At 37.2% G+C, this 25,586-nt stretch overlaps 1 protein-coding gene across 6 annotated transcripts in view; it reads left to right on the forward strand.

Annotated features, from left to right (window-relative positions):
• The window catches only part of LOC120419991 (protein furry), a 189,543-nt gene that overhangs the window by 26,555 nt on the left and 137,402 nt on the right, over positions 1-25,586 (forward strand). For 4 of the 6 annotated variants that reach the window (XM_039582873.2, XM_039582875.2, XM_039582874.2 and 1 more), the window contains exons 3-7: positions 1,070-2,605; positions 2,749-2,829; positions 8,417-8,745; positions 8,816-8,998; positions 18,504-18,647. In XM_039582873.2, the coding sequence (XP_039438807.1) occupies positions 1,070-2,605; positions 2,749-2,829; positions 8,417-8,745; positions 8,816-8,998; positions 18,504-18,647 (2,273 nt within the window). The remainder of the gene's footprint in view (positions 1-1,069; positions 2,606-2,748; positions 2,830-8,416; positions 8,746-8,815; positions 8,999-18,503; positions 18,648-25,586) is intronic. The other 2 variants (XM_039582877.2, XM_039582879.2) reach the window with 1 other exon arrangement.

Here is a 25,586-nt window from a genome sequence, read left to right on the forward strand (position 1 = left end):
GGGTCAAGAAATAGTAAATTGAAATGAAAAAATAATTACTATATGTAAAATGCTTCTACAAACAACACAAAAAAAAACATTTTTGATTGAAACATACTGAATCAAGATTTGAATGTTTTTCTAAAACAAACATGGCCGCCAAATGGCCGATCGGGAATGATGCTTTTCAAAGCCTTACAATACATTCCCCTGCTTATGGTATCATTTTTAACCGTGCACATTAACAAGAGCTTTTGCACTCATATTTTTGTTACAAACATTTTAGTATCTTCAAAACTGCGGATACTATCGACATATTTTTTTATTCATCCCCTAAAGTACTGTCCACAAAGTATTTTTTTTAATATAGTTTGACTAATTTTACAATCCCGTTGTTGCAGGATTAGGTCCGTTATTTTGTCAATTTTGGAATGAGAAGGCAACAACTTCCTTCGTTGCTGTGCACCCTTAAGCATGTTAAGGTTTATTATAAAAAAATGTTTTTTTTTTCAATTTTCGATGTGCAGTACCGAATTTTTTTTTCGCTGAAATTTTTGTTTTCGACATGTTTTACATTTTTTCAAACTAATGATTGAAACAAAATTTTCCCGTGTTCAGAGGGTTATTTTGAGCAACTTTTGTTCTACAAAAAAACATACTTCTTTTGTTTGATGTTATTCTTGTTTCGTTTTTAGTATTTATATTTGCATTTACCTTGTTAAGTTATGTTTGTTTCTGATAGTATGTGGGTAATTCTACCACCTCCTATCATTATTTTTTGTCTATTTAGTTTTTTCATGTTTAACAGCCACTTTTTCATTTTGTTTGCATGTTTTTCACATTTTTTACTCTAGAATGAAACCATTAGCATTTAAAATAATCGGAGACCGTGTTACGCTCCATACAAAAAAAATAATAAAATTTGTATGGAAATTTTGTTACGAGGGAAGGAGGGGGTCCAAAATCCAAATTTTTGCGTTACGTAATAAAAGAACGCTCCCTTGGGTTGTAGAGGGTTAAATATTATCAGCTTTTGACAAAAAAAAAAAAACTAATATTTCGTATCTTTTCCTTCTCCCTCGTCTTCCAGGCCGTCAAGAACGAGGTGAACGTGCCGTGCGTCAAGAACTTTGTCGACCTGCTGTACTCGCAGACGCTGGACGCGTGCACCAAGTCTAAGCACAAGCTGGCCCTGTTCCCGCTGGTGACCTGCCTGCTGTGCGTGTCGCAAAAGTCCTTCTTCCTCAGCAACTGGCACTGCTTCCTGGCGATGTGTCTGAGCAACCTGAAGAACAAGGACCCCAAGATGAGCCGGGTGGCGTTGGAGTCGCTGTACCGGCTGCTGTGGGTGTACATGATACGGATAAAGTGCGAGTCAAACTCGGCGACCCACTCGCGGCTCCAGAGCATCGTGAACTCGTTGTTTCCGCGGGGGTCGAAGGCGGTCGTGCCGAGGGATACGCCGTTGAACATTTTCGTGAAGATTATTCAGTTTATCGCGCAGGAGCGGTTGGACTTTGCGATGAGGGACATTGTGTTTGAGTTGTTGTGCGTGGGGCGGCCGATCAAGATCATTATGACGCCGGAGCGGATGAGCATCGGGTTGAGGGCGTTTTTGGTGGTGGCGGATTCGCTGCAGCAGAAGGATGGGGAACCGCCGATGCCGAGGACTGTGGGAGTGCTTCCGTCGGGAAATACGCTGAGGGTGAAAAAGACGTATTTGAACAAGATGTTGACGGAGGACACGGCGCGGAGTATTGGAATGTCGAATTATTTTCCGCATGTTAGGCGGGTGTTTGTGGACATTCTGAGGGCGTTGGATATTCACTGTGGAAGGCCGTTGATGATGACGGTGAATCAGAACTTGAACAAGGAACCGGACGAGATGTTGACGGGGGAGAGGAAGCCCCGGATTGATTTGTTCCGAACGTGTGTGGCTGCCGTGCCGAGGATCATCCCGGACAACATGACCGGCCACGAGTTGGTAGATATGCTGTCGCGACTGACCATCCACATGGACGAGGAACTTCGCGCGTTGGCGCATCAATCGCTGCAAACGTTGGTCGTAGATTTTCCCGACTGGCGGCAGGACGTCATCCAGGGCTTCACCCAGTTCCTGGCGCGAGACGTCGTCGACACGTTCCCCCACCTGTTGGATAACGGGTTGCGAATGCTGTTTGCATTCCTAACGGTGTGGAAGAATGCCATCGGTAACGCCAGCACCAACAACAGCAACAACAACACCCTCAACACAAAAGCCGGCTCGAATACGGCTGCCGTTCAGCAGCGCGTAATTTTCCAACAGAACCAACAAAACACGCCCTCCCTGAACGCCGCCACCATCAACTCCAACTCGAGCGCAAGCTCGGGCATTTCGTCGATTACGCAAACGACCACACTTGGGGGAGCTGCGACGGGGGCCGATTCCAGCGGGCACGGTTCGGTGTCGGGAAGTGGCACGACTGGAGGAGGAGCAGGAGGAGGAACGGCGACTGGCGGCGGGAAGAAGGGCCACCACGAGCAGCCGCTTGCCACCACGATGCACATGGTGGAGGGTTTGGCGCTGGTGATGTTGTGCAACTGCCGGCCCGCCCCCCGCAAGTTTGCCGTCAACATACTGAAGGAGGTGAGTGCGATAATTACGTGTGGTATGGTGTGTTGTAGAATAGAGGGAAATTGTGGCGTAATTTGCTTTGAACCATCTTCCTGTATTGCATGTTAAAGCTTTTAAAATTCAAACAAACATTTTTTTAAACTTATTTCCCACAGGTGAAAATCCTGATGAAAGCCCTCGGCATCGTGGAAACGGAACCCCCGCTGATTGACGTCATCGATAAATGCTGTCCGCAGGTAAGTGGTGCTCTCATCATCATCATCATCGCATATTGTCACTTTGTGGTAATTCAGTTGCGGTTGGGTGTAGATCCCTGATTTAATTTGTCAGTTGTTGTTGCGGGAAAAAAGTGCGCGGCGATGGAAATAAATTGCATTAATTAACGTGAACTCTGTCAGGTGATTGAAGCTTGTGGGGCGGAATAAACGGATGTCTGATCCCTGTTCAGTTGAAATTTAAAATGTAAGCCCACAAGCTACCACTCCATCAAACAATGGTGCGGTGGCGGTGATAAAATGCTTACAATACCCTGTTTGTATTGGATAAATTTATGTTGTGAAAATAAATTTAATCGATATTGTTTGGCTTATAGCAGGGGATCAATGTGCAAGTTAAACACTTATTATTTCGATCTAACAGAAATTTGGCTTTCAATTTCAAGTGATCAAAAAGTGTATAAATAATAAATAATTCGAATAAAAGCTACAAACTTTCCACGATTCTCTTCTAAATTATGTTGAAAATTACAAACTGTTTAGGATATGAGTCGAATACCAATGATTTGACTATATTTGAGATGTATGAATGTACGAAGAGAAGCTTCGACCGCGACACCGTCAAAATCCAAGACAAACCGGAACAATTCCTGGCCCTCGGGGAGCTGATGATAAAGCACATCTGCAAAGGATAAAAAACTGTGATCTAGTTTTTAGCTTCTTCTTTCTATATCTCCTTTCCGTTGAGAATATGTTTAGATTAAATTTAACACACAGTTCTAGGGAACTCCAAAACTCTGTTAATTATTTGCCAATAAAACCGAATATACCAACAAAATAAATATTGAATTGACATGAAATCTGAAAAAAAATTATCTCAATAAACTTTTAAGAATTTGCAAAATAAGGTTTTCCGATACATAATAAATTAAGCGCTACATCCATTTTGCACCGAGCACCTCGAGAATCAGCAATAGAGGAGAAAAGCAACTCGCGACAAAATTTGAGGCTAGAAATTTTGACAGGTATGATTTTCAAAAAGTATTCACCTCCTTTTCTCTCCCATTGAAAAATGGGGACAGTGTAGCTGTCAATCGGTTAAAGTCACTCACAAAATGAACTTTGAGTGATTTGAGTTAATTTCTGACGTCACGATTTTCTTCTCTTATAGCAAGAATGAACAAATTAATTGTAAATTAAATTTCTGTGTTTTTTTATTATTTTGATGAAACTTTGTGTGTACTTTTTCTATAACCTTCGACGACATTTTGTACCATTAGTTCGTCCATACAAGTCAGCATCCGACTTGAGTGGCCTCCATGGCCTGCCTTGTGTTTTACGTTTGAAAAGGGCGTATCTTTCAATTTTGACCCTTTTTTGCCTTCCGCATCTTACTGAGGAAAGGCTATAAAATCACTCGAAAAATGAACTTATTAATTTGACCTCGTAGACCCACCCTCACGTATACATATCGACTCAGAATCATGTTCTGAGCAAATGTCTGTGTGGATGTGTGTAGGTGGGTGGACAAAAAAATTGTCACTCGATTATCTCCGGACTGGATGAACGGATTTTGACCGTATTAGTCTCATTCGATCCGTCTTGGGGTCCCATAGGTCTCTATTTAAAATCAACAAGTTTAGTTAAGTACTTCAAAAATTATGCTTAAAAAAACGATATACATTTTCAGAAAGTTATTAAAAAGACCTTTCCAATGAGCCTAGAACATCAAGGATCTGACAACTTTATCAAAAGTTATTAGCACTTAAGTGTTATTTATACACTTTTTGGAGGCCGGATCTCAGATATTTCAATAAAAATGATTTCCGGGTCCATCATGCGACCCATCGTTAGTTAGATAATCGAAAGACCTTTCAAATGAGCCTAAAACATCGAGGATCTGACAACCCTATCAAAAGTTATTAGCACTTAAGTGTTATTTATACACTTTTTGGAGGCCGGATTTCAGATATTGTGATAGAAATATTGTCTGAATCTTCCATGTGAACTATCGTTGAATAGGTTTTTTATCAGACCTTGCCGATGAGCTATAAATATTGAAGGTCTGCGAACCCTATCAAAAGAAATGAGTAATAAAGTTGATTTGTTAAACATGTTAAGGGGGAATGTTGCTATTTTTAATGAATGTATTGTCTCTATGAATGTGAGGAAGGCACCAACCACTTAAAGGTGGATTAAGTAAAGTCCTGACGGCCTTTTTCTCCGGAGTTCTGACTTTTTTCAGACTTTCCCGACTTGAGTGGCCTCCATGGCCTGCCTTGTGATTTACGTTTGAAAAGGGCGTATCTTTCAATTTAGACCCTTTTTTTATTTTTTATTTTATTCTTGATTTTTAATACTTTTCTAAATGGTCCGAAAATTTCATAGGTTTTAATTTTTAAACATCCGGATGACACAGCAAACATTTTGTGTTTCTTTATCTTCCACAACCAATCTCTAATGTTTTTTTGTTGAAGTAAAATTATCTAATCTTTCAAGGCTACATATCAACAAGAGCTTTTGCACCGAAAGAAATAACAATAATAAATAAAATCAAATTAAAATAAATCGATGGTATTTACCAAGGTTGTTAATCGATAAATTATCGTCGATAATATTATCGTCTCACAATAACGATTTACTGTTTATCGTTATCGTCGGGACGATAACAATAATCTATCGTTATCGTTATTTCGATAATTGTATCGCCGATAATGAACGATAACTCATTTTAAAATTTTTTCTAAAGTCGATTAATTCAACCATATCATGTTAAATTTTTAATGCTTTCACTAAGTACAAAGTTTTTGAAAGTCTAGTAAGTTTCAAAGTTTAAATATGTATTCAAAATTGTTTACAGTATACCATATTTTTCGAAAATACTAAAAATTTATTAATTTGCTGTATGGGTATCAAACGGATCGGATTTTTGTATGTTTCTTTCACTTTATTGAAGTATTTTTGTAAAATACTAAAATTTTCACAAAATACCGTATTTTTTTCGAAAATACCAAAATTTTCATAATTTGCGATATGGGTTTGATACCCAAAGCGAAATTTTGTTTGTCTCTGAAAAAATAAAAATTTACGGTATTTTTTCGAAAATACTCAAAAATATTTTTTTTTGTTTTTTTTTCAAAAAAAGCTTGAATAAAACTAAAAAGCATACAAAATTTCGATTCGTTTAATACCCATATTTCATATTTTGAAAATTTGAGTACTTTCGAAAAAAAACGGTATTTTGTGATTTTTTTGTATTTTCCAAAAAACAAAAAAACTCTATCAATGTGAAAAAGCAAACCAAATTTCGCTTCATTTGAACCGATATTTCACACTTTGTTTTGAAAATTTGAGTATTTTCGAAAAAATACGAAAAAAACTTGTGAAAATATTAATATTTTACAAAAAAAAAATGAAAAAACAAGCACAATTTTGCTTTGTTTGATACCCATATTGCATATTTTAAAATCTGAGTATTTTCAAAAAAATTCGGTAATTTGTGAAAAAAATATATTGTCCATAAAAAAGACTAGGGTATTTGTCACGGGTCCCGCCTGTGTGGATCAATCGGACCGCGCACTGGACTCACAATCCGGAGGTCGCTGGTTCGAATCCCGCGGCGGGCGCTCTAAAATTATTTGTGTAAATATGGGTATTCGGCGCCGTCGCTCCGTGCCATACTTTCATACACTTAGGAGCCCAGGGCGGCGAAGTCCTTGTAGATAAAAAGGAAGACACTAGTGGTTGGTACTAGCCAATGGTGGCCGACAGCTATAAAGTCAACTTCGTTTTTTTTTATTTGTCCCTATTTTGGGCCTAGTACCTATTTTGGCTCTACCAAACTTAATTCAACGAAACCGGCATTTCGCCAAACCTGGCAAGTATCTGCCACTTGAGAATGATACGTGCAGTCATTATCTTCATTTTGGTGGACAAGAATAATTCACTTTTTCCTCCTTAATTAGAAATAAAGCAATAATTATATCACTGTTCACTTTTTTCTTGGCATATCGCTAGTTGCCTAACAGGTACAAAATTTTCACCACATTTGCTTACCGCTTGTTGACACTCAGCGTCACGGCTTTCATCGCTCTGCACACGAATGAGAGCCGTCCTCCGAATCTCCAACCACCTGCAATGTGTTTTTATTGGGTGGGTTGCACAATCCCATTGCAAAAACAGTCACTAAACTGCCACCAAATCAATAAAATAACTGATTAAAGTTGCTTCGTCGATATCGGAGAGAAATGGATGTATATGCAGCACATTTGACACTTCTCCAAACTGTGACAGTGTGTGTGCGTTTCTCGAATGTTACAGTTTTTCTCGCATATTACGGGCTTGTTGTTTGACTACGCAATAAATGTTTAATTATGTTTAAAACTCTTAAATGAATGATATAAATGATGTTCATGCTAACTATGCACGTAATGCAAGTGAAATCAATCATTCTAATGTTGATTTGTGGTTTGGGACCATCCATAAACCACGTGGACACTTTAGGGGGGGGGGGGGGGTATGGCGATTGTCCACGCTCCATACAAAAAAGATTTTTTTTGTATGGACAATTGTCCACGAAGGGGGGGGGGGGGGTTGAGATTCCCTAAAAAGTGTCCACGTGGTTTATGGATGGTCCCTTTAAAACATCACAATTATTTAGCATTTTTGTCGACCAAACTTGTGCGGCTGTACTGTAAGAGCTGGGGCTGAACCGTACGTCAAAAAAGTTCGCCACGTGCTTCGAAGTTTCAACCAATCAGAAGGTAGGTTGAAAATATGCACATTGAAGGTCGGATCCTAGAAGCAATAGACCCAAAAAAGGGACAAGACATGTTTTAGTTTTTCGGGCTTATACAGCGATAATTGATATTTTTATCAAAAATGTGATTAAGTACGAGCATAAGCATTAAAAAACCAACTTATTCATATAATATAAGCTAGGGTGCCTATAGCAGCCTTTGGGAATACATAATTCTAAAAGTGCGCTCTGCTTAGTAGGCCCAAAATAGGGACAAATACCCTATTTTAATTTCAAAAAGAAAACCATATTTCGCTTCGTTTGATACCCATATGGCATATTTTGAAAATTTGAGTTTTTTCGAAAAAATACGGTATTTTGTGAACAATTTTGAGTACATATTTTACTTTGAAGCTTACTAGATTTTCAAAAAATATACCTTGGTAAAAGCATTGAAATTTTAACATGATATGGTAAAATTAATAGATTATCAGCGATAAGATTATCGCCGATAGAATTATCGAAACAACGAAAAAGATAACGATAGAACTATCGTTATCGAACCTCGATCGTTTTATCGTTAACAACCTTGGTATTTACACAAAAAGTGGATACATTATAAATTCGCCGTACAGTGGACAATTGTCCATGCAAAAAAAAAAGTTGTTCGTTTAGAGCGTTGATAATCGCCAAACCTCCATCCCCAGTGTCCACGTGGTTTATGGATGGCCCCGTTTGGGAGACGCTAGTTTTGCGCGAATTTAAATCATGCATTCCATTAATCTAAGTTACTGAGTTAATCAAAATCTTACTCCTGGAAACAAACACACAACTCTTGTCAATTTGAATCATCCTTCCGTTCCCTATCAGGTCCTGGAACGCTGCCTGCACATGCTGCCCCAGGCGGACCGCACCGCCATGCTGAACGCGAACGTCATCGACCTGCAGTGGATCGTGGAGCGCAACAGTGGCATCTGGACCGTGGGTCACGTCGAGGACTCGGCGAAGGCGTCCACCCTAACGCTGTGCCACTCGCAGACTTCCGGCGGCGCCGGCCAACCGTACGATCCGTGGAGTGTGTGCCTGTTTGGCTTCATGGAGCGCCAGCACGTCCTGCAGCACTGTCCGTCGGCGGTCGCCCAGGCGTGGCCCATCTGCTACCAGCGGGTCACCAGCCTGTTCAACGTGATTGATCCGACGTGAGTTGCGCGCCGTTTGAAATTTGAAACCGTTGTTTTGATTGGGTCGCTTGTTTGTCTCTTTTTGCAGTCCCGTCAGCGACAACCGCGCCTCGCTGCTGCGAAGTTCGGCCCCACCCAAGAAGCCACCCTCGGAAGCTCAGCGCGACTCGTTGGCCCATCTGTGGAAGAATCAGGTTGCGCTGGCGATGCGACTCGTGCCGCAGATGCCGAGCGTGGCCGTGCGGTGTGCCTCACCGGATCTCAGCCTCAGGTAGGTTCGACTCGGTACGACAGGGGATGGGCAATTTGCATATCAATGTTTAGTGTGCTGCTGCCGACGGTAGTCGATAGGTTTTAGAATTTATGCGTTCCTCTTTTGTGTTATCAATATCCACTCTCTTTCTCTGTTTGTCGGTCTCATTTCTCACTCATGATTGTTGGTTGACACACAAACACACAATCACAAACTATATTTCACTTGTTCGTGCGTAAATGTTCTATGTTTAGACTGATACTGTCTGGTAGTAACGAATTACAAATAGCACACCTCCGGTTATCAAATGCACCCTAAAATTCTCTCTGTTTCCGGTTAGCAGAACGTAAAATATAATTCACTAGGAAAGAGCTAGAATTTGGATTGTGAGCGCTTCTGTTTCCGGACAGTGTCCGGGTGTGGGAGATGGGAAAATTTATGACTGGCTGTAGCCAATTTATTTGCATATTTTATGAGCCGAGATACGACGGCATCCATCCATCCATCCATCGTTTCACAAAAGCTGGGAATTTCCACATTGAATAATTCGTTTCATCATGTTTTTAAAAAGTGGTGTGTTCTCATAACTCCAGAATTGACGTAAATTCGCAAAAGACGTCTTTGAATTAACGTCGAATCGATTGGTTTGTGTCTTCGGAAAAAGTAATCCGCTAACGTTTTTTATAGCGAAAAACTCCGCCAGATGGCAGTGATCGCACATTTTCTGTAAATGCTTAACTTTTGAAAACGACGAAACCCTGGAATAAATTTTGAAAATGACTTATATTTTTAAAGCCAAAAATAAAAATTGTCAATTTTACTGATCCGGGTGTTTAGGGTGTTTTTTCGACTGATTAATTTGCATTTAGATTGTCCATAACCATGAAGTTCCGTTAATCGTGCAAACAAGGCATCATTGACTTAACAACGATTTACAATTCAAGTGTAAGTTTTAACTGATGGGGTGGTTTATGCCAAATTGATCCTAGTTAGTATGAAGGAACTCTAGGTTATACCGGGGCCAACATTATGTTTTTTTGTTATTTTGACAATTTTTTTGTATAAATGAATGTGTTTTTATGATAAAACAAAGGTTCAGTGTAAAGTCAGTTCCTTTGTTAAATATGTATTTGATTGCACCATTGCACAGAGCTAAGTCAAATAATTGATAAATATATTTTCATTTTTAGCATTTCGGAAGTTATGAGTTCTGAGACGACCCGAATAGATCAGTGTGCCTAATAACTAATTCCCCATCTAGGTAAAATTAATTGTGTTATAGTGAATTATACCACAAATATTTTTCACTATATTGGAAAATAGTTGTTAAGCACTCTGATTCTATTAGGGAAGCTTTTTGAATTTTAAAAGGCATATATTTATTATATTTCATCAATTTTTAACACAAAGGCGCCAAATTATTGACAAAACGTATCAGAAACAGCTTGTAAAATTTACCCCCGGTAAAAGTTATACATTTATTTTTCAAAGTTACTATGTTTCATTTACCGATGATCTATACTAAAAAACACATGAGGCGAATTGGGACAGCAGTTTTAGCAATGATGCAGTCTAATGTTTTGCTTTTTTTAAGTGGTTTCGGTTAGACCAGATTCAGGGCAATAAAATGTGTTCATTCATTCCCAAATAAGAAGTTTTAAAGTGCTCTAAAACGTGCTGCCCCTATTCAGACTGTAGTCCCGATTCGCCCCAATTGACGGTATACCGATTTGCATTGCAGTAAAACATTTGTTAAAATTTCCTGAATTCAGGCCAAACATATGTTAGTTTTGTGTTAGTTTGTATATTTTCATAAAAAAAACTATCGCTTGGCCAAAGATTGGGCACCCCTGCTATATTGATTTTTATATGCAAATAACAATTCTCACCTCCTTGTTGATTTCAACTTATCTACATTTGCAGATGATTTGATATGAAAAGTTACACTTAAGTCGTTAAACTCGATTTTTTATGGCAAACTATATTTGCGACTTCCGTAATAAAGACTTGCATGCAATTTACGTCCGACGTAAAATCATTCACGTCACGACGTCAATTCAAATGAAAGACGTTTTTAGCCCTGAAACGGTTCTTCCACCTGGAAAGTTTGAGGTTTAAATTTTCAAGATTTTCTGGGAAAATCCTTACAAAAACAACTTCAAATATCTTGCAGGCCAAGGATTGATACCTAAGAGCATGCAATGGCACTGACCTTGTTGCGTGCTCTTCGGTTGACGTCCACGTAAGGAACATCCTGGAAGGAGCGTAACTAACTACATCCGTAGTTCTGTTAGATCATCCGAATTATCTTGATCAGAACAGTATAGCTCTGGTTCCTTGCGAGTGTCCTATTTTCTTACCTCCACGTTGGCTTGGTTTTCATGATGACCTAGCTGGTGGCCTGTGGAAACGGATCGTAAACCTTTGACCACCGCGGGTCAGAGTCGAGACGGCTAAAAGAAAGGGGCGCGACAATGTGGGAAAGGGAAGTAATTTGTGATTGTAGACGGTATTGTTTTGATTCGCAGTATGTTGAGTCAACTGCTGTGGATGTACCCGAAACATCGCACAACGGGGTTTCTCTTCTCTTCATTCTCTGCTACCACCTATCTCCTATTTTTATTTTGCTCTACTGATTCTCAATTCTTCACTGATTCTTCTGTTTAATATCCATCATTTGATTTTTATTTTACTAACTTTTGATTCTCTTATCTCTCAAAGCTTTTCCACTCTTTTTTTACCAACTGATACTGCTGTAACAAACTTTGTTTTTTTTTCCCTTTAAAATATACTTTTCCTTAATGTACTAGTAATATCAAGTCATTTTATCATTTGTCTTATCTTTTTTTTTTTTTTGATTTTATTGCGAATTTATTTATTTGAATAATTCTTTATCTGTCCTATAAATTATCATTACTATAATCTAAACTTGTGTTGTATCTCTATTAACTATTGTCTTATTTTACATCTAATACATCCAGCTTCTCATATTTATTCTTTAAAACACGCTCATCATTCTCTTGCTATTGATTCATGATTTTGATAACATATATTCTATTTTACTGCCTATTGTTTTCAATCTTCACCCTTTTTTCAAACAAGTGAGGTTTGAGCCCTTGCTCAATTTATGGAATGGTTAAAGGATTAGCACAAATATTACTATTGTACTTTTGGTAAACTTTTATAACATGCTTAGGACCACAAATTGTAACAAAACACCGCGACAAAAGAAATAGCAACATATAAACACGACTCAACACTAGGAAAGATTTCAGGAGAAAACAATACATAGTAAAATAACAACAAGTTTTTGAATTCAAACTAAAAATAAAACAGTTTTTGCTTTAATAAAAGTTGATAGGCACACTATAAATGGTTAGGCGCTTATACTTACATCAAACCCTACGTAATGTACCACCCCCGGCCGAGTTAAAATGCGTAACCGGAAAAGAAGGTGTGCATGCCTGGCACGAACACTCAAAGCGTGTTCTAGCGTGCTGCTCGTACTGACTCAGAGCAAGGGTGAGATGTAGGTGTAAGGGCAGTGCGTGTTCGTCGGGAACCTAGTGCATAAGATCGGTCAAGGCCCGTTCTTACACTGAAAATTGCGAATTGCGAATTGCGAAAAACAACTTCAAATATCTTTTTCATAGTAAGCAAGCATGTTTACAAAGATTTTGCATGAAAAACATGCGTGAATTGGTGAAAAACTATTTACATCTAAAGATGAACCGGTAACGTAAATTCAACGACGTGAATTCAGGAGTTATGAGAACACACCCTTATAGGTGTTAGTTTGCTGAACAAGCCGTGAATGGTTAAGAAGTAACAGTTCTATATTTTTGCAATATCTATATATTTTTTAAATTCTTTTAAAATATTTATTTTGTGTATTTTTATAACAATCAATCCAATTTTATAGTTTAGTTTCAAGTCAATTTTCTATTTCTTGCTTTTTAAACTTCTATTTTTTTTGAATAGGTCCTATAAACATATGAAACACAATAGTTTAGAGGACCTTTTTTTTTAAAAAAAAACTCTAGTCTTTTCGTTTTTAAAATTAAATTGTTTATTTTTACCTGGGTGCTAAAAAAAGAGCATGCGTAACGTGATTTTTTAACGATCCCCACTAATACAGCCAAACAAGACATAAGCAAAGAAGGAGGCTTCGTTCAAGCTCTAGCGTGGCATAGTTTTTATTGCTGGAGTAATTATATTGATTTTATATGTTTTGAAATGAATCATTTTCCGGGTTTATAATCGAAGAATTGCCTCGGAAGTCGTTGAAATTTAGATGTGCAGTTTCCATTTTGAAGCACAATACACTATCGGCAAGTAAACATTTATTTTAACACTTGTAGTCCAAACGGGGTCAGAAAAGTTGGAAATTCATCTTCACCGGCTCTTTAAACCATTGGAAAAAAAGTTGGAAATACATTTTTCATTGTAACTTAGGGTAGACGCATCTGTTTTGAATCCACTTTGTTGGAGGTGATTCTTGACATCCTTCCGGATCGAATGCAACAAGAATCATCCAAATCGGTTATGTTTTCGCCGAGATAAAACCGGTTTTTCCAACTTTTTTGACCCCCTTGGTGCTTCGCGTAAGTTTTGACCCCGTTGGTGCTTCAAGTGTTAAAAGGAATTTTCAGTGCTGTTAGTTTTCGCCATGAAAAGTGGGCCGTTTCGTCATTCGAGAGTGACCGTAAAACTAACTAGTTTCACAACGGAATGGCAAAAAATATTCTGTAAAATAATTTTCGAAAAATTATCAATTCTCTACGAAATTACCTTTTGTTCCATTATTTTGTTTTTATTTGAAAGTTTTTTGGGTGCCTTCCGTATGCTTAAAATGCTATTTTGCATCATCAGTTTGTCTATATAATTTTCCCCGAAAAAAATATAATTGTCACTTAAAATGAATTTCCAAAAAATTGCATTTGTGCCTTTCTTACAAAAGAAGGTTTAAGGTTTGCTTTTGGAAAAACGCTTTTCTCAGAAATCTAAATTTTTTTAAATTCGTGCACGGCGGGGCGTCCCAGAAAAAAATCCTATGTCTGATTTGAAGGTTTTGATGCTTCTTTCTTTCTTTTTTTATTCTTTGGTATGTTTTAGGGGACATACAAATACATCTTTTCAGAACACTCCAGACCAACTTTTTTGAATATTTTTTACCCTCTATGATTTTTTTAAACAGTGATTTTTTTCCAAAAAAAAAACTAACTTGGTCAACAATTTGTTTACTTTATTTGTTAAATGTTGATAGAATGTCCCGTTTTCAAGTTGTATCAATTTTTTGGTATTTTTTTAGGGAAAAATCATGGTAAAATATTCCCCATTTTTGCCCAACATGTAATTATTTTTAAAAGCCTGAGAAAATTCTCACATTTTGCTTTTTGAACTGTATTGATGCGATCTTTGGTTGGTGAAATATACTTCAAAATTTCAATGGAAATTCAAGTGCATTCAGCTGAAATCAATTTAAAATGCATTCCTCTGCGTTTACAATCATTTTTAGAATTGGCTTTATTCAATTTTTTTGGAATTATTGTAAATTTTCGATGTACAGCACATACAAAAAAATCTGCATTTTTTTCAGCCTGAATAAAAAATACAAAAAAAATAAATAAAACTTTAAAAAGGCTCATTCCGTAGAGAATAGCTGACTGTCAAAATGCGTATGCGCTCGTTTCAATTGTTGCTAGTAGCAACTTGCTACAGAAATGTTGGTGTCTTCGAAAAAGTTGCTTGGATTAGAATGCCCAACAACATTCTAAAAGTCATAGAAAAACCTCAAGCATATTCCTTAATAACAACACAGATTCTGTGCAGCACTTTAAATGTGAATCACTCTAATATTCAATCCAAAAGATGCGTCTTCACATTTGGTACATATTTGAATAAATAAACACCTATTTGAAACATTTACACATTTTTTTCGAAAATCAAATATTAACTTAAGGATGTATTAGACTACGGCAAACTAACAAAAACGCACTTTTTGACAGTTTGCCTGCTTTGATTGTAAGTCCGCATGTGTTTGCAGAAACGTCAGCCTGCATACATTTCGCTTTGTTTGTGAGTTTGCCGCAAACAAGTTTGCGAGTTTGGCAAACTGTCAAACACGAAAAAATGGGAGTGCGTTTGTTTGTTTGCCATAGTCTAATACCACCTTTAATTTTGCGATCTTTACTAATAGGATGCAATAGGGTAACCCGCTTTGCAAAAAGGCTCTGCATGCAAACAAAAAAGCCGATGGAAGAAATTTGTGCCAAATTCATGCAGGGAAACCTTTTCATTTTTTGTTTTTTTTTTTTTTTTTTTTTTTTTTTTGCCAGGCCCTAGGGGTTTCAATCAATCAGCAAAAAAATCGGGTGTTCAATGTTTAATCAAAGTATTCGTCTTTGAGTTTCAAAATATAGTCATGGTAAAAATTACAGCGAAATCGGTGTAGATTTTACGATTTTATAGAAACAATTGACGGTTTTCTTTGTGTTTTCGACAGAAAAATAAACATTTTTTACAATTTATTTTTAACCCGAAAACATCCAAGCTGACAGAACTCGTGATAATGCATTCGATATTTGTTATTTGTGCGGATGTTTGTCCTGTTAGTTCTGCAGTCTAATAATAAAAAATGAGATATCCTCCGGTCAACGCGTTTGAATTTAGAATCCATTCAACCAACTGAAAAACCAGGTTTGAACAAAATTGTGGTTTAGAGGTTTGGTATATGTTGGGATAACCGCTGCAATTAATTACGTTGTTATTCGAGCGATGTCAACGACAGTTGAGTGAGCATTAACATTTATTTTTTAATGGTCTCTACCCATATTGAATGTTGTGGATTTTTTTTTCTCAAAAGGTTTTTGCGTAAAATTTATCCAGGTATTTTAATAAAAAAAGAAGTTTTTATAAAAAAATAAGTAATAAAAAATCGCTCTATTTTTTTCAGAATAACATGATTGTTTTTTTTAAATTATCGTCATAAGGGGTGATAAAAATGCTGAAATTTGTATGACCCAATTTCACCCCTGATGACGGTAATTCAATTAAGAGGCAGTATTTGTAAATATTGCTCGGTTTGTTTTAGAGGTCGTATCGAGATGCTCCGATTTGGATGAAACTTTCAGCGTTTGTTTGTTTATACATGAGATGAACTCATGCCAAATATGAGCCCTCTACGACAAAGGGAAGTGGGGTAAAACGGGCATTGAAGTTTTAGGTCCAAAAAACATGAAAAATCCTAAAATTGCTCCCATTTCCGTAAAACTTCATCAATTCCAACTCTCTTAAATGCATTCGAGAGGTCTTTTGAAGCACTTCAAATTGTGCCATAGACATCCAGGATTGGTACGACTTTTTCTCTTAGCTTTTGCAAATTACTGTCAAAAATGGATTTTTTTGAAACCCTTATATCTTTTTGCAACAGCCTCCAACACCCATACTCCCATAGGTCAAAAGATAGGTAATTACATAGACTATAAGCCTACGGTAATAACTTTTTGGCCAATCGCAGTTTTTCTCATAGTTTTTTGATTTTTCTAGAACAAACATTTTACAACGTTAGTTTTTGCCATGTAGGCCAAGAAGACGGTACTTTTTGGTCTCAATTTTGTCATATTCGGAATCCTCGGACAATTTCACGTAAGTTAGAAGTATTGGAGTAGAAAACAAGCCATTTCGTCTAATACAACGTTGAAGGGAGATAAAAAATGACTTAAGGGACCTTTCTAACATAGTTTCCATGAAGTTAGAAAACTTTTATAAAAATAGTCACTTACAAAAACAATCATTTTTGAAAATAGTGTTAAAATGTTGAAATAAGACACTATTTTTACAAATAAGCGTCAAAACAATTAAAATACTAACTAATGTTGCATTAAATGTGATTTGTGAAGCTACAAGGAGTGAAATAATCCATTTAGCTCAAATTTCGTAACTTTTGAATGTTTTTATAAGGCAGGAAAAGGGTGGTCCATTCTGCCCCCAAGTGGATTTTAATTTAACACTTCCACCAATGATTTGAATGATTTGAAGGTTCCGTTGTTGTTTGTTTACCTTGGTAGTAACCTCTAGTAACATTATAAGCATTGAACAAACTTTTTCAAACAATCACACTTTTCAGAAAGCTTATCTAGAAACCTCGAAATAAACAACATTTGCGTGGTTTTGTCAATTATTTACATTTTTGCTCATAATTCGAAAAATACAATGAATTCAAACGTCGTTTTCGATGTGGTGATGTTATTTGACGTCCTTTATAAGACCCTTGCCTTACAGTTGGTCTAAATCCATTTTAAAGCCCAAAACCAAGGGTGGCCCATTCTGCCCCCCTGGTCCATTCTGCCCCCCCTGCCCCTAATTACCTATCTTTTGACCTATGGGAGTATGGGTGTTGGAAGCTGTTGCATAAAGATATAAGGGTTTCAAAAAAATCCATTTTTGACAGTAATTTGCAAAAGCTAAGAGAAAAAGTCGAACCAATCCTGGATGTCTATGGCACAATTTGAAGTGCTTCAAAAGACCTCTCGAATGCATTTAAGAGAGTTGGAATTGATGAAGTTTTACGGAAATGGGAGCAATTTTAAGATTTTTCATGTTTTTTGGACCTCAAACTTCAAAGCCCGTTTTAGCCCACTTCCCTTTGTCGTAGAGGGCTCATATTTGGCATGAGTTCGGAGCATCTCGATACGACCTGTTACACATTGGTGAAAAACTCGCTCTTAATTTGTTTATTTTTGATTGGGTGATTCTAATCTTTTCTGCATTGAACTTTTTTGCCTTGGTTTGACACCTGTACTCTAAACGTATATTTAAATTTAAAAAAATAGGACTTTTTGAAAAAAAAAAGTCTGGGATGGCTTCGATTCGTTTTAATGATATAACGCTTTCAGGCGTGATTTTTTTTAAATGTTTCTTTTTAGTTAATGCTGGGAAAAGGGGCTTGTTCTGGAAATTTAGATTTTTAAGACCCATTAGGCCCAAAAAAGTTAAATTTAATGAATTATCGTGAAATATTGTCGATGATGATGCCCGTTATCGTCATCGATGATCAGTTAACCCTGATTAAAAACGAAAAAAAATGTCCCGCAAAGTTCAACCGTTAACGAACCGTTCATCATGTTGTAAATAAAAGCTGAACCGAGTTATCACCCATTTAGTACCTAATCCATGGCAGAAGGTTTGAGTTCACTTCACTTCATCACAGAGCCATCACCACCAACACCGGTTTTGGGTTTTTTCGTTTTTTTATGGTTTATTCGTTTGCTTTAGGTACCTCTCATATTTTGTTGGCGATTGATTTCAATATTTAACTATTAACTTTGAATTCTCTTTTTCTTCCTTTTATTTTATGACTACGCCTTGTCCACCAAAAACCGAATTCGGGGCTGATCGTGAACTATTACACCGTGTCCAAACTACTCAAATCTACTACCGCACACTACCTACTACCTACTACTGCCACTACTACTACTCCTTCCACAAATGTAAAAATAAAACAAACTCTCGCTTCGCAAAGTCTGCATGACCAGTCGGATTCGCGTTCGCTGTCCGACTCGTTGGACAACATTCCGTCATCCGTGTTTGGACCAGAAGGAATCGTTACACGTTTCACCTTACCTCTATCCTATGGCCGCAAAGATGCCAGACATAAGAGACAAGGGTAAAGTGTTTGTTGCCGGAAGTAGTGTTTACCGATTACTCTTAAGTGCCATTTCGTTTGATATACTTTCATTTTCATTTTATGTTCAAAACCTCCCTTGTTTTCTCATTTAGAATGGTTACATTTACAACCTAGTGTGTAGTGCGACAGCCGCGAACTCATCCCATCAAGCCAAGCTCCATCGTAGCGTTCATTTTCGAATAATTTGCTAGTTTGTTCGAATCGGCGAGTGGTTTATTCATTTTTGATTCAACACTCATTAGCGTTCTATTAGAGAATTAGCGTATAGTCATATTTTGGATGTGAAAGTTTATGTGATGGACCTGAGAGGCATGTGATGACCTAAAATTTGTTTTCTTTATAGATTTCGCAAAAATAACACTTTTTTAAAGTAAATATTTTGAAAGGACTTTTCGAAACCCAACACGTGATGTTTAATTTCAAATAATCACTATTTTCATCGTCTCATGATTTGAGCCGATAATCATCAGCGAGGATAATGATCATTCCCAGCAAAAGCTTTCACTTTCTTTTTGCTGTTGCTAAGCGTTACGCTCTCATCGCTCTCACCGATTCGTTCTCCTCGAACTGCGAATATAAGAGAGAAGAGAATGTCAAACGTGAGAGTTTCATCACTAGATAATATTGTCACGGATTTGTGATTGGGGACAAAATTACACCTTGTTACAAAGTTTCAAGCAAATCGAAAAAGAGTCAGGGCAACTTTCTCCGGTTTCTTGTGAGTTGGGAGTGTCTCCAAAGTGGCCACTTTTATCCGGTTCCGGAATGACCAGGTAGGGTCAGAGGACGTCGGCTTGACCTTCAATTGGCATCAGAGCAATGCTCTACAAAATCGGCCGATTTCGACTATTTTTATTTTTGTATTTTCTGATTTGGCTTAAACTTTGTGGGGGCCTTCCCTATGACCAAAGAAGCTTTTTTGTGTCATTGGTTCAGCCCATACAAATGTGGTACGTAAATATTCAAAAATCTGTGACTTTTGAATGAATTTTCTGATCAATATTCATGAGGAATATTCAGGAATATGAACATTCAGAAAAAATAGGCACACGGAAAAAAAACTGCAGATTTTTTTATTAACTTTTTTTTGATTTTGATTTGATGTTTTTTTTGTTTTTTTTTTTGAGAAAAAAAGGTACACGGAAATTTTTTTTTTGCAGATTTTTAATCAACTTTTATTTCACAAAAACTTAATTTCCCAGAATCCGTATTTTTTATTTTCGAGATTTTTTGATATGTTTTAAGGAGGACAAAAACACACAACTTTTGAGCCATAGAGAAGTATGGTCAAAAAATCTGGCGCCAAGTTGTGATTTTTTTTTTTGCAGAAAATCGAAATTATATAAATAATTTTTTGGACCAACCAGTGTACAATGACTCTTAGGGTGGATTTTCATGTTTTTTTTTCGATTACCGACATCGAAAACGATCGAAAGCCGTTTTCGATGTCGGTAATCGAAAAAAAGTCGTGGACAGTTTTATAGCAAATTTTCTGAGCTTCTAAAAATATTTTCAGAAATTGTCACTTATGGTCATTCTTTTGAATATCGAAAAAGTGCAAATATTTCGCTGTTCGGTGGCTATTTCTTGAAAACGGGAACCTTTATCAAAAAATGGATAAAGTACTTTTCGATTGCAAATTCAATTTTACACCAAAAATGAGAAAAAAAAATTGTTATGAAATTTCGATTTTTTTTTCCAAAAATGAGCATGAGCATGAGCATGAGCATGGTTGACTGCCAATGAGCTGCTACTCCGTTATTGACAGATCAGCTGAAGTTAAACAATGAATCAAAATTGATCAGTGGGAGCCAACCATCCGTTCACTGTTTAACCTCTGAAAATCCCTATACTTTATTAGTCCAATACGGTCGCCTCCAAGAAGCCTGCCGTCAACGAAAAGGGAGGATGTTAGTCCGATGTTGGAAGACTTGCAGATCAACACGACATAGTTTTTTGCTATATACATGTTGATACCGTTGAGACCGTTGAATCCACAGCATTCCGTCAAGCATCACGTGATTACAATTTTTTTTTTGGGCTCGTAGCAGAGATAGGTATGTGGCCTTTTGATTGCCTCCGAGTACGACCGCTATGGGGAGGACTTTCATAAACAGGACCCGTCGGCGGAGCCTTCCGAGCAACCATGCTATGGGAATATCTTTCTTGTTAACACACAAAATCACTCAACACAGATATTTCGGTCACTTTTAATCGACTATCCAAATTGTCAGTGCGTCTTTTAATCATTTATATAGAAATGGCTTTTTCACAGCAAAAAAAAAAATAAAAACCTTATTCGAAAAAATTTACAGCACAATACCCGAGCCGTTGCCTTCGATCAACGATTGAAATAGGAAGGGCTTTTGAAATCACAAACAATTAATTTAGTTTACAAAAAGCACAAAAAAACACCAATTACCGTGAAAAGACAAAAATAATTCAGTAAGACAAGACGGTGGCCTCACCGCCGCAATCGAACATGAAATACTAAACACAATTAAACACCCAGTTACTTTGGAACACAATTAATACGACAAACTCACCGGCGGCGTGCCCTCCGATCAACGATAATAAAGGAGGACTGTATCTATTATTACTAGCAAGAAAACACCACCATTCACCGACAAAAGTCACACAAAAAAATCACTTTTCTTCTCCGAATATTTTTTACGAACCACGCGTCCCTTTACAAATTATGCACTAACCACATACGAAACAGGACACAATAAAGCACACCAAAACAATAAAACCTGAATAATCACGACTTCGCGTCCCCAATTCCAGCGCACCAATGATGCTATTATTCGATTAGCACAAGCACTCATCCCAAACGAACAGCGACACATAAGCACACCAAAAAAATTAACTGATAATCACGAACTTCGCGCTCCCCCCACTTCCGCCGCACCAATGATGCTATTATTCGCTTGCACAATCACTCATCCCATACGAAAACAGCGACACAAAAGCACACCAAAAAATTAACTGAATAATACGACTTCGGTCCCACTTTCCACCCCGCCCACTGATTGTATTATTCGATTAGCACAATCACTCATCCCATACGAACAGCGACACATAAGCACACCAAAAAAATTAACCTGAATAATCACGACTTCGCGTCCCCACTTCCACCGCACCAATGATGCTATTATTCGATTAGCACAATCACTCATCCCATACGAACAGCGACACATAAGCACACCAAAAAAATTAACCTGAATAATCACGACTTCGCGTCCCCACTTCCACCGCACCAATGATGCTATTATTCGATTAGCACAATCACTCATCCCATACGAACAGCGACAAAAAAGCACACCCAAAAATATTAACTGAATAATCACGACTTCGCGTCCCCACTCCACCCACCACCAATGATGCTATTATTCGATTAGCACTTCACTCATTCCATACGAACAGCGAACATTAAGCACACCAAAAAAATTAACCTGAATAATCACGACTTCGCGTCCCCACTTCCACCACACCAATGATGCTATTATTCGATTAGCACAATCACTATCATAGAAACAGCGCCACATAAGCACACCAAAAAAATTTACCTGAATAATCACGACTTTCGCGTCCCCACTTCACACACAAATGATGTATTATTCGATTAGCACAATCACTCATACCATACGACAGCGAACATAAGCACACAAAAAATTAACTGAATATCACGACTTCGGCGTCCCACTTCCACCGCTCATGATGCTATTATTCGATTAGCACAATCACCATCCATACGAACAGCGAACATAAGCCACAAAAAAAGTAACTGAATAATCACGACCTTCGGCGTCCCCACTTCCACCGCTCCCAATCGATGCTATTATTGTTTAGCACAATCTTCTCATCCATAGAACAGCGACACTTAGGCACACCAAAAAAAATTAACCTGAATAATCAGATTCGCGTACCCACTTCCACGCACCAATGATGTTTTTTTTTATTCGAGTAGCACAATACTCTCCCATAACGAACAGGACAAAAAGCACACCAAAAATTATACTGATTAATCCACGACTTCCGCAGTCCCACTTCCACCGCACCAATGATGCTATTATTCGATTAGCACAATCACTCATCCCATACGAACAGCGACACATAAGCACACCAAAAAAATTAACCTGAATAATCACGACTTCGCGTCCCCACTTCCACCGCACCAATCTTCGATTTTTTTTCCAAAAATCACTATTTTTTCCAAAAATCACCATTTTTTTTTCAAAAAAAAAAACATAACTCGGCGGCCAAATTTTTGACCATACTTTTCTATGGCTCAAAAGTTGCGGGTTTTGTCCTCTAAAACATAAAAAATCTCGAAAATAAAAAAAAATACGGATTTGGGAAATTGAGTTTTTGTGATAAAAAGTTAATTTAAAAATCGGGTGTCAACAAAAAACTAGCATTGTTGGATGACGTTGTAGGGCTTTGGTGTCTTCGGCAAAGTTGTAGAGGCGAAAATTTCATGAAAGTTTGTTGAGGGCGCCAAATTTTAGCTCGTTATCTACATACGCCATTTTTGCAAAATGGTCCAAAAATGCTTTTGTTCTAAAGAGTTGTTTATGACATAAAATTACACATCTTTGCGCAAGACAGCAAAATGTGTTGAGCCTTTATTGAGGAAGGAGTTATATCTGTTTTCAAGTGATTTTGAGCCTATTTTCAAGTTGTTTTGTTTTCAAAATGGCGCATTTTGGCACAAAACAGAACAAAGCATTTAAAAGTACACACTTTCAACAACATTTCCTGGAAATATTTCCGTGTCTATCGGTGTCTATTTTTAGATATCGCAATTTGAATTTGACGGTTTTTTATCAATTTATTTATAGTTTTTACGCGGAATCTAATTGAAAACGTGGTAATAAATTGAAGGGTAATTGACACACATGTGTAATTGATCAATTTTTGTGGAAAATAAGTTGTCTATGATAAAAAAATAACGACAACCTATCCAAAGTGACCATATATTAGAGGAAATACTTAATTTCAATTACGAACAATTATTTAAAATTTTAACTTACATTATTTTTGGGCTCAACATGTTTTAATTTATTATTTTAAAATGTGTGTCATAATTTTAAGCATAAACAATGTATTTTCCATAAAAATCCATCAATTTACCCTTCAATTTACCGATTATTACCACGTTTTCAATTAAATTCCGCGTAAAAACTATAAATAAATTGATAAAAAACCGAGATATATAAAAATAGACACGGAAATATTTTCAGGATAAATGTACTGCCCACCATTGAAAAAACGGCTAATATCCACTTTTGGCAAAAACGAGATATTAGCACCAGCTGGTAGAGGACGTTCCAACGCATCTTCTGGACCTTGAATTTTACTGAAATAATGTTTAGATTTGGCTGCCGATAAGAAAAACCAAACGGCTAATATGCCACTCTTATGGGAAATTGCCTTGACGGAAATTTTGTGACAAACACAAAAACGCGTTTTTCTCGGAATACTTGATTTGGCATAATAGCCGAATTTTCAATTATGGGCAGTGTAGTTGAAAGTGTGAACTTTCAGGTGCATTGTTCGGTTTTGCGCCAAAATGCGCCATTTTGAAATCTTAGTAACTTGGAAATACGCTCAAAATCACTTAAAAACAGTTATAACTTCTAAATAAAGGCTCAACAAATTTGGCTGTCTAGGGCAAGAATGTGTAATTTTATGTCATAAACAACACAGAAAAAAATAATGTAAATTTGGAAGCTTTAATTTTGGAAGGTTGAATATTACCTCTTTTATGATGCAATTTTACCTCAATTTAGACTGAGAAAGTGACATTACACCAGAAAAGTGGTAAAATTACACATGACATAAAAGATGTACCTCTTCCCAGATGTAATATTACCATGATTTTTTTTTCTGTGAACTCTTCAGAACATAGTAGGCCGCAAAAATGCTAACATTTTGTGTTATCACCAAAAATGTGCTTTTTTGGACCATCCTCTACAGCTTTGCCGAAGACACCAAAGCCCTTCAACGTCATCCAACATAGTTAGTTTTGGGTTGACACCCTATATGTTGACTAGGACGTCAAATAAAGGAGTTATCAATTTATTCCACTTAATTTTGCCATTCCGAACATTGTGCAATGTGAGCACAACAGGATCGGTTTTTGCCATTTTTAGATGTTAGCATCGACTTTTCAGTTTTAATTGGAAAGTAGCCTAAAAATTTCAAAAATGGCTAAATTTTTTTTCTCGCTAATCTCACGACGTGATGTAAGCGCCTATTGATTCTATACTTCAGGTTTGAATTTAGTTTGATGAAACAGAAAGGTTTCCAACGGATGTTCCATATAAATATTATAGCGAATTATTTTCTAAATTTAAGATATCCTTAGTGTTGACATGAACTTTGCGTTGACTATGCCCCCTCAATAACAAGAGAAGTCATGATCTCTCAAAGAATGTTTGACAACTTTGATTAGCACTTTTGCAAAGAGTCAACCAAATAACATTGTCTACAGTATACCAAATTTCGCACAAACTTCTCCCGACAGCTGGTCTAAAAATACACTGAATAAAAAGCCTCTGGTGAACATGCCGCAGGGAGTCTCCATTGTTGGAAGCTTCCAACATGTGGGTTTTCCATTACATGTCGAACAGAATGGCGCAAAAAAGTGCGTCCTCATCGTCATTTGCACGAGCACGGCTTGATGTTTCCAAACCGCAGGAAAACTATTTCGCGAATCCCGACTACTACTCTACCATTCAACTCTATAGTTTCATAGTTTTTGCACAAGAACTCCCACACAACCATAAAATGCCATTGCCAGTGAGAGCAACGTTTGCGCGAATTCATCGTTTCATTGTTAGATTTAGCGAGCGATAATATTAGCATTAGAGAATCATACTACCCACACACACACACATACGTACAAGCACA

The sequence above is a fragment of the Culex pipiens genome, chromosome 3 (assembly GCF_016801865.2).
Source record: "Culex pipiens pallens isolate TS chromosome 3, TS_CPP_V2, whole genome shotgun sequence".
Taxonomy (NCBI): Eukaryota; Metazoa; Arthropoda; class Insecta; order Diptera; family Culicidae; genus Culex; species Culex pipiens.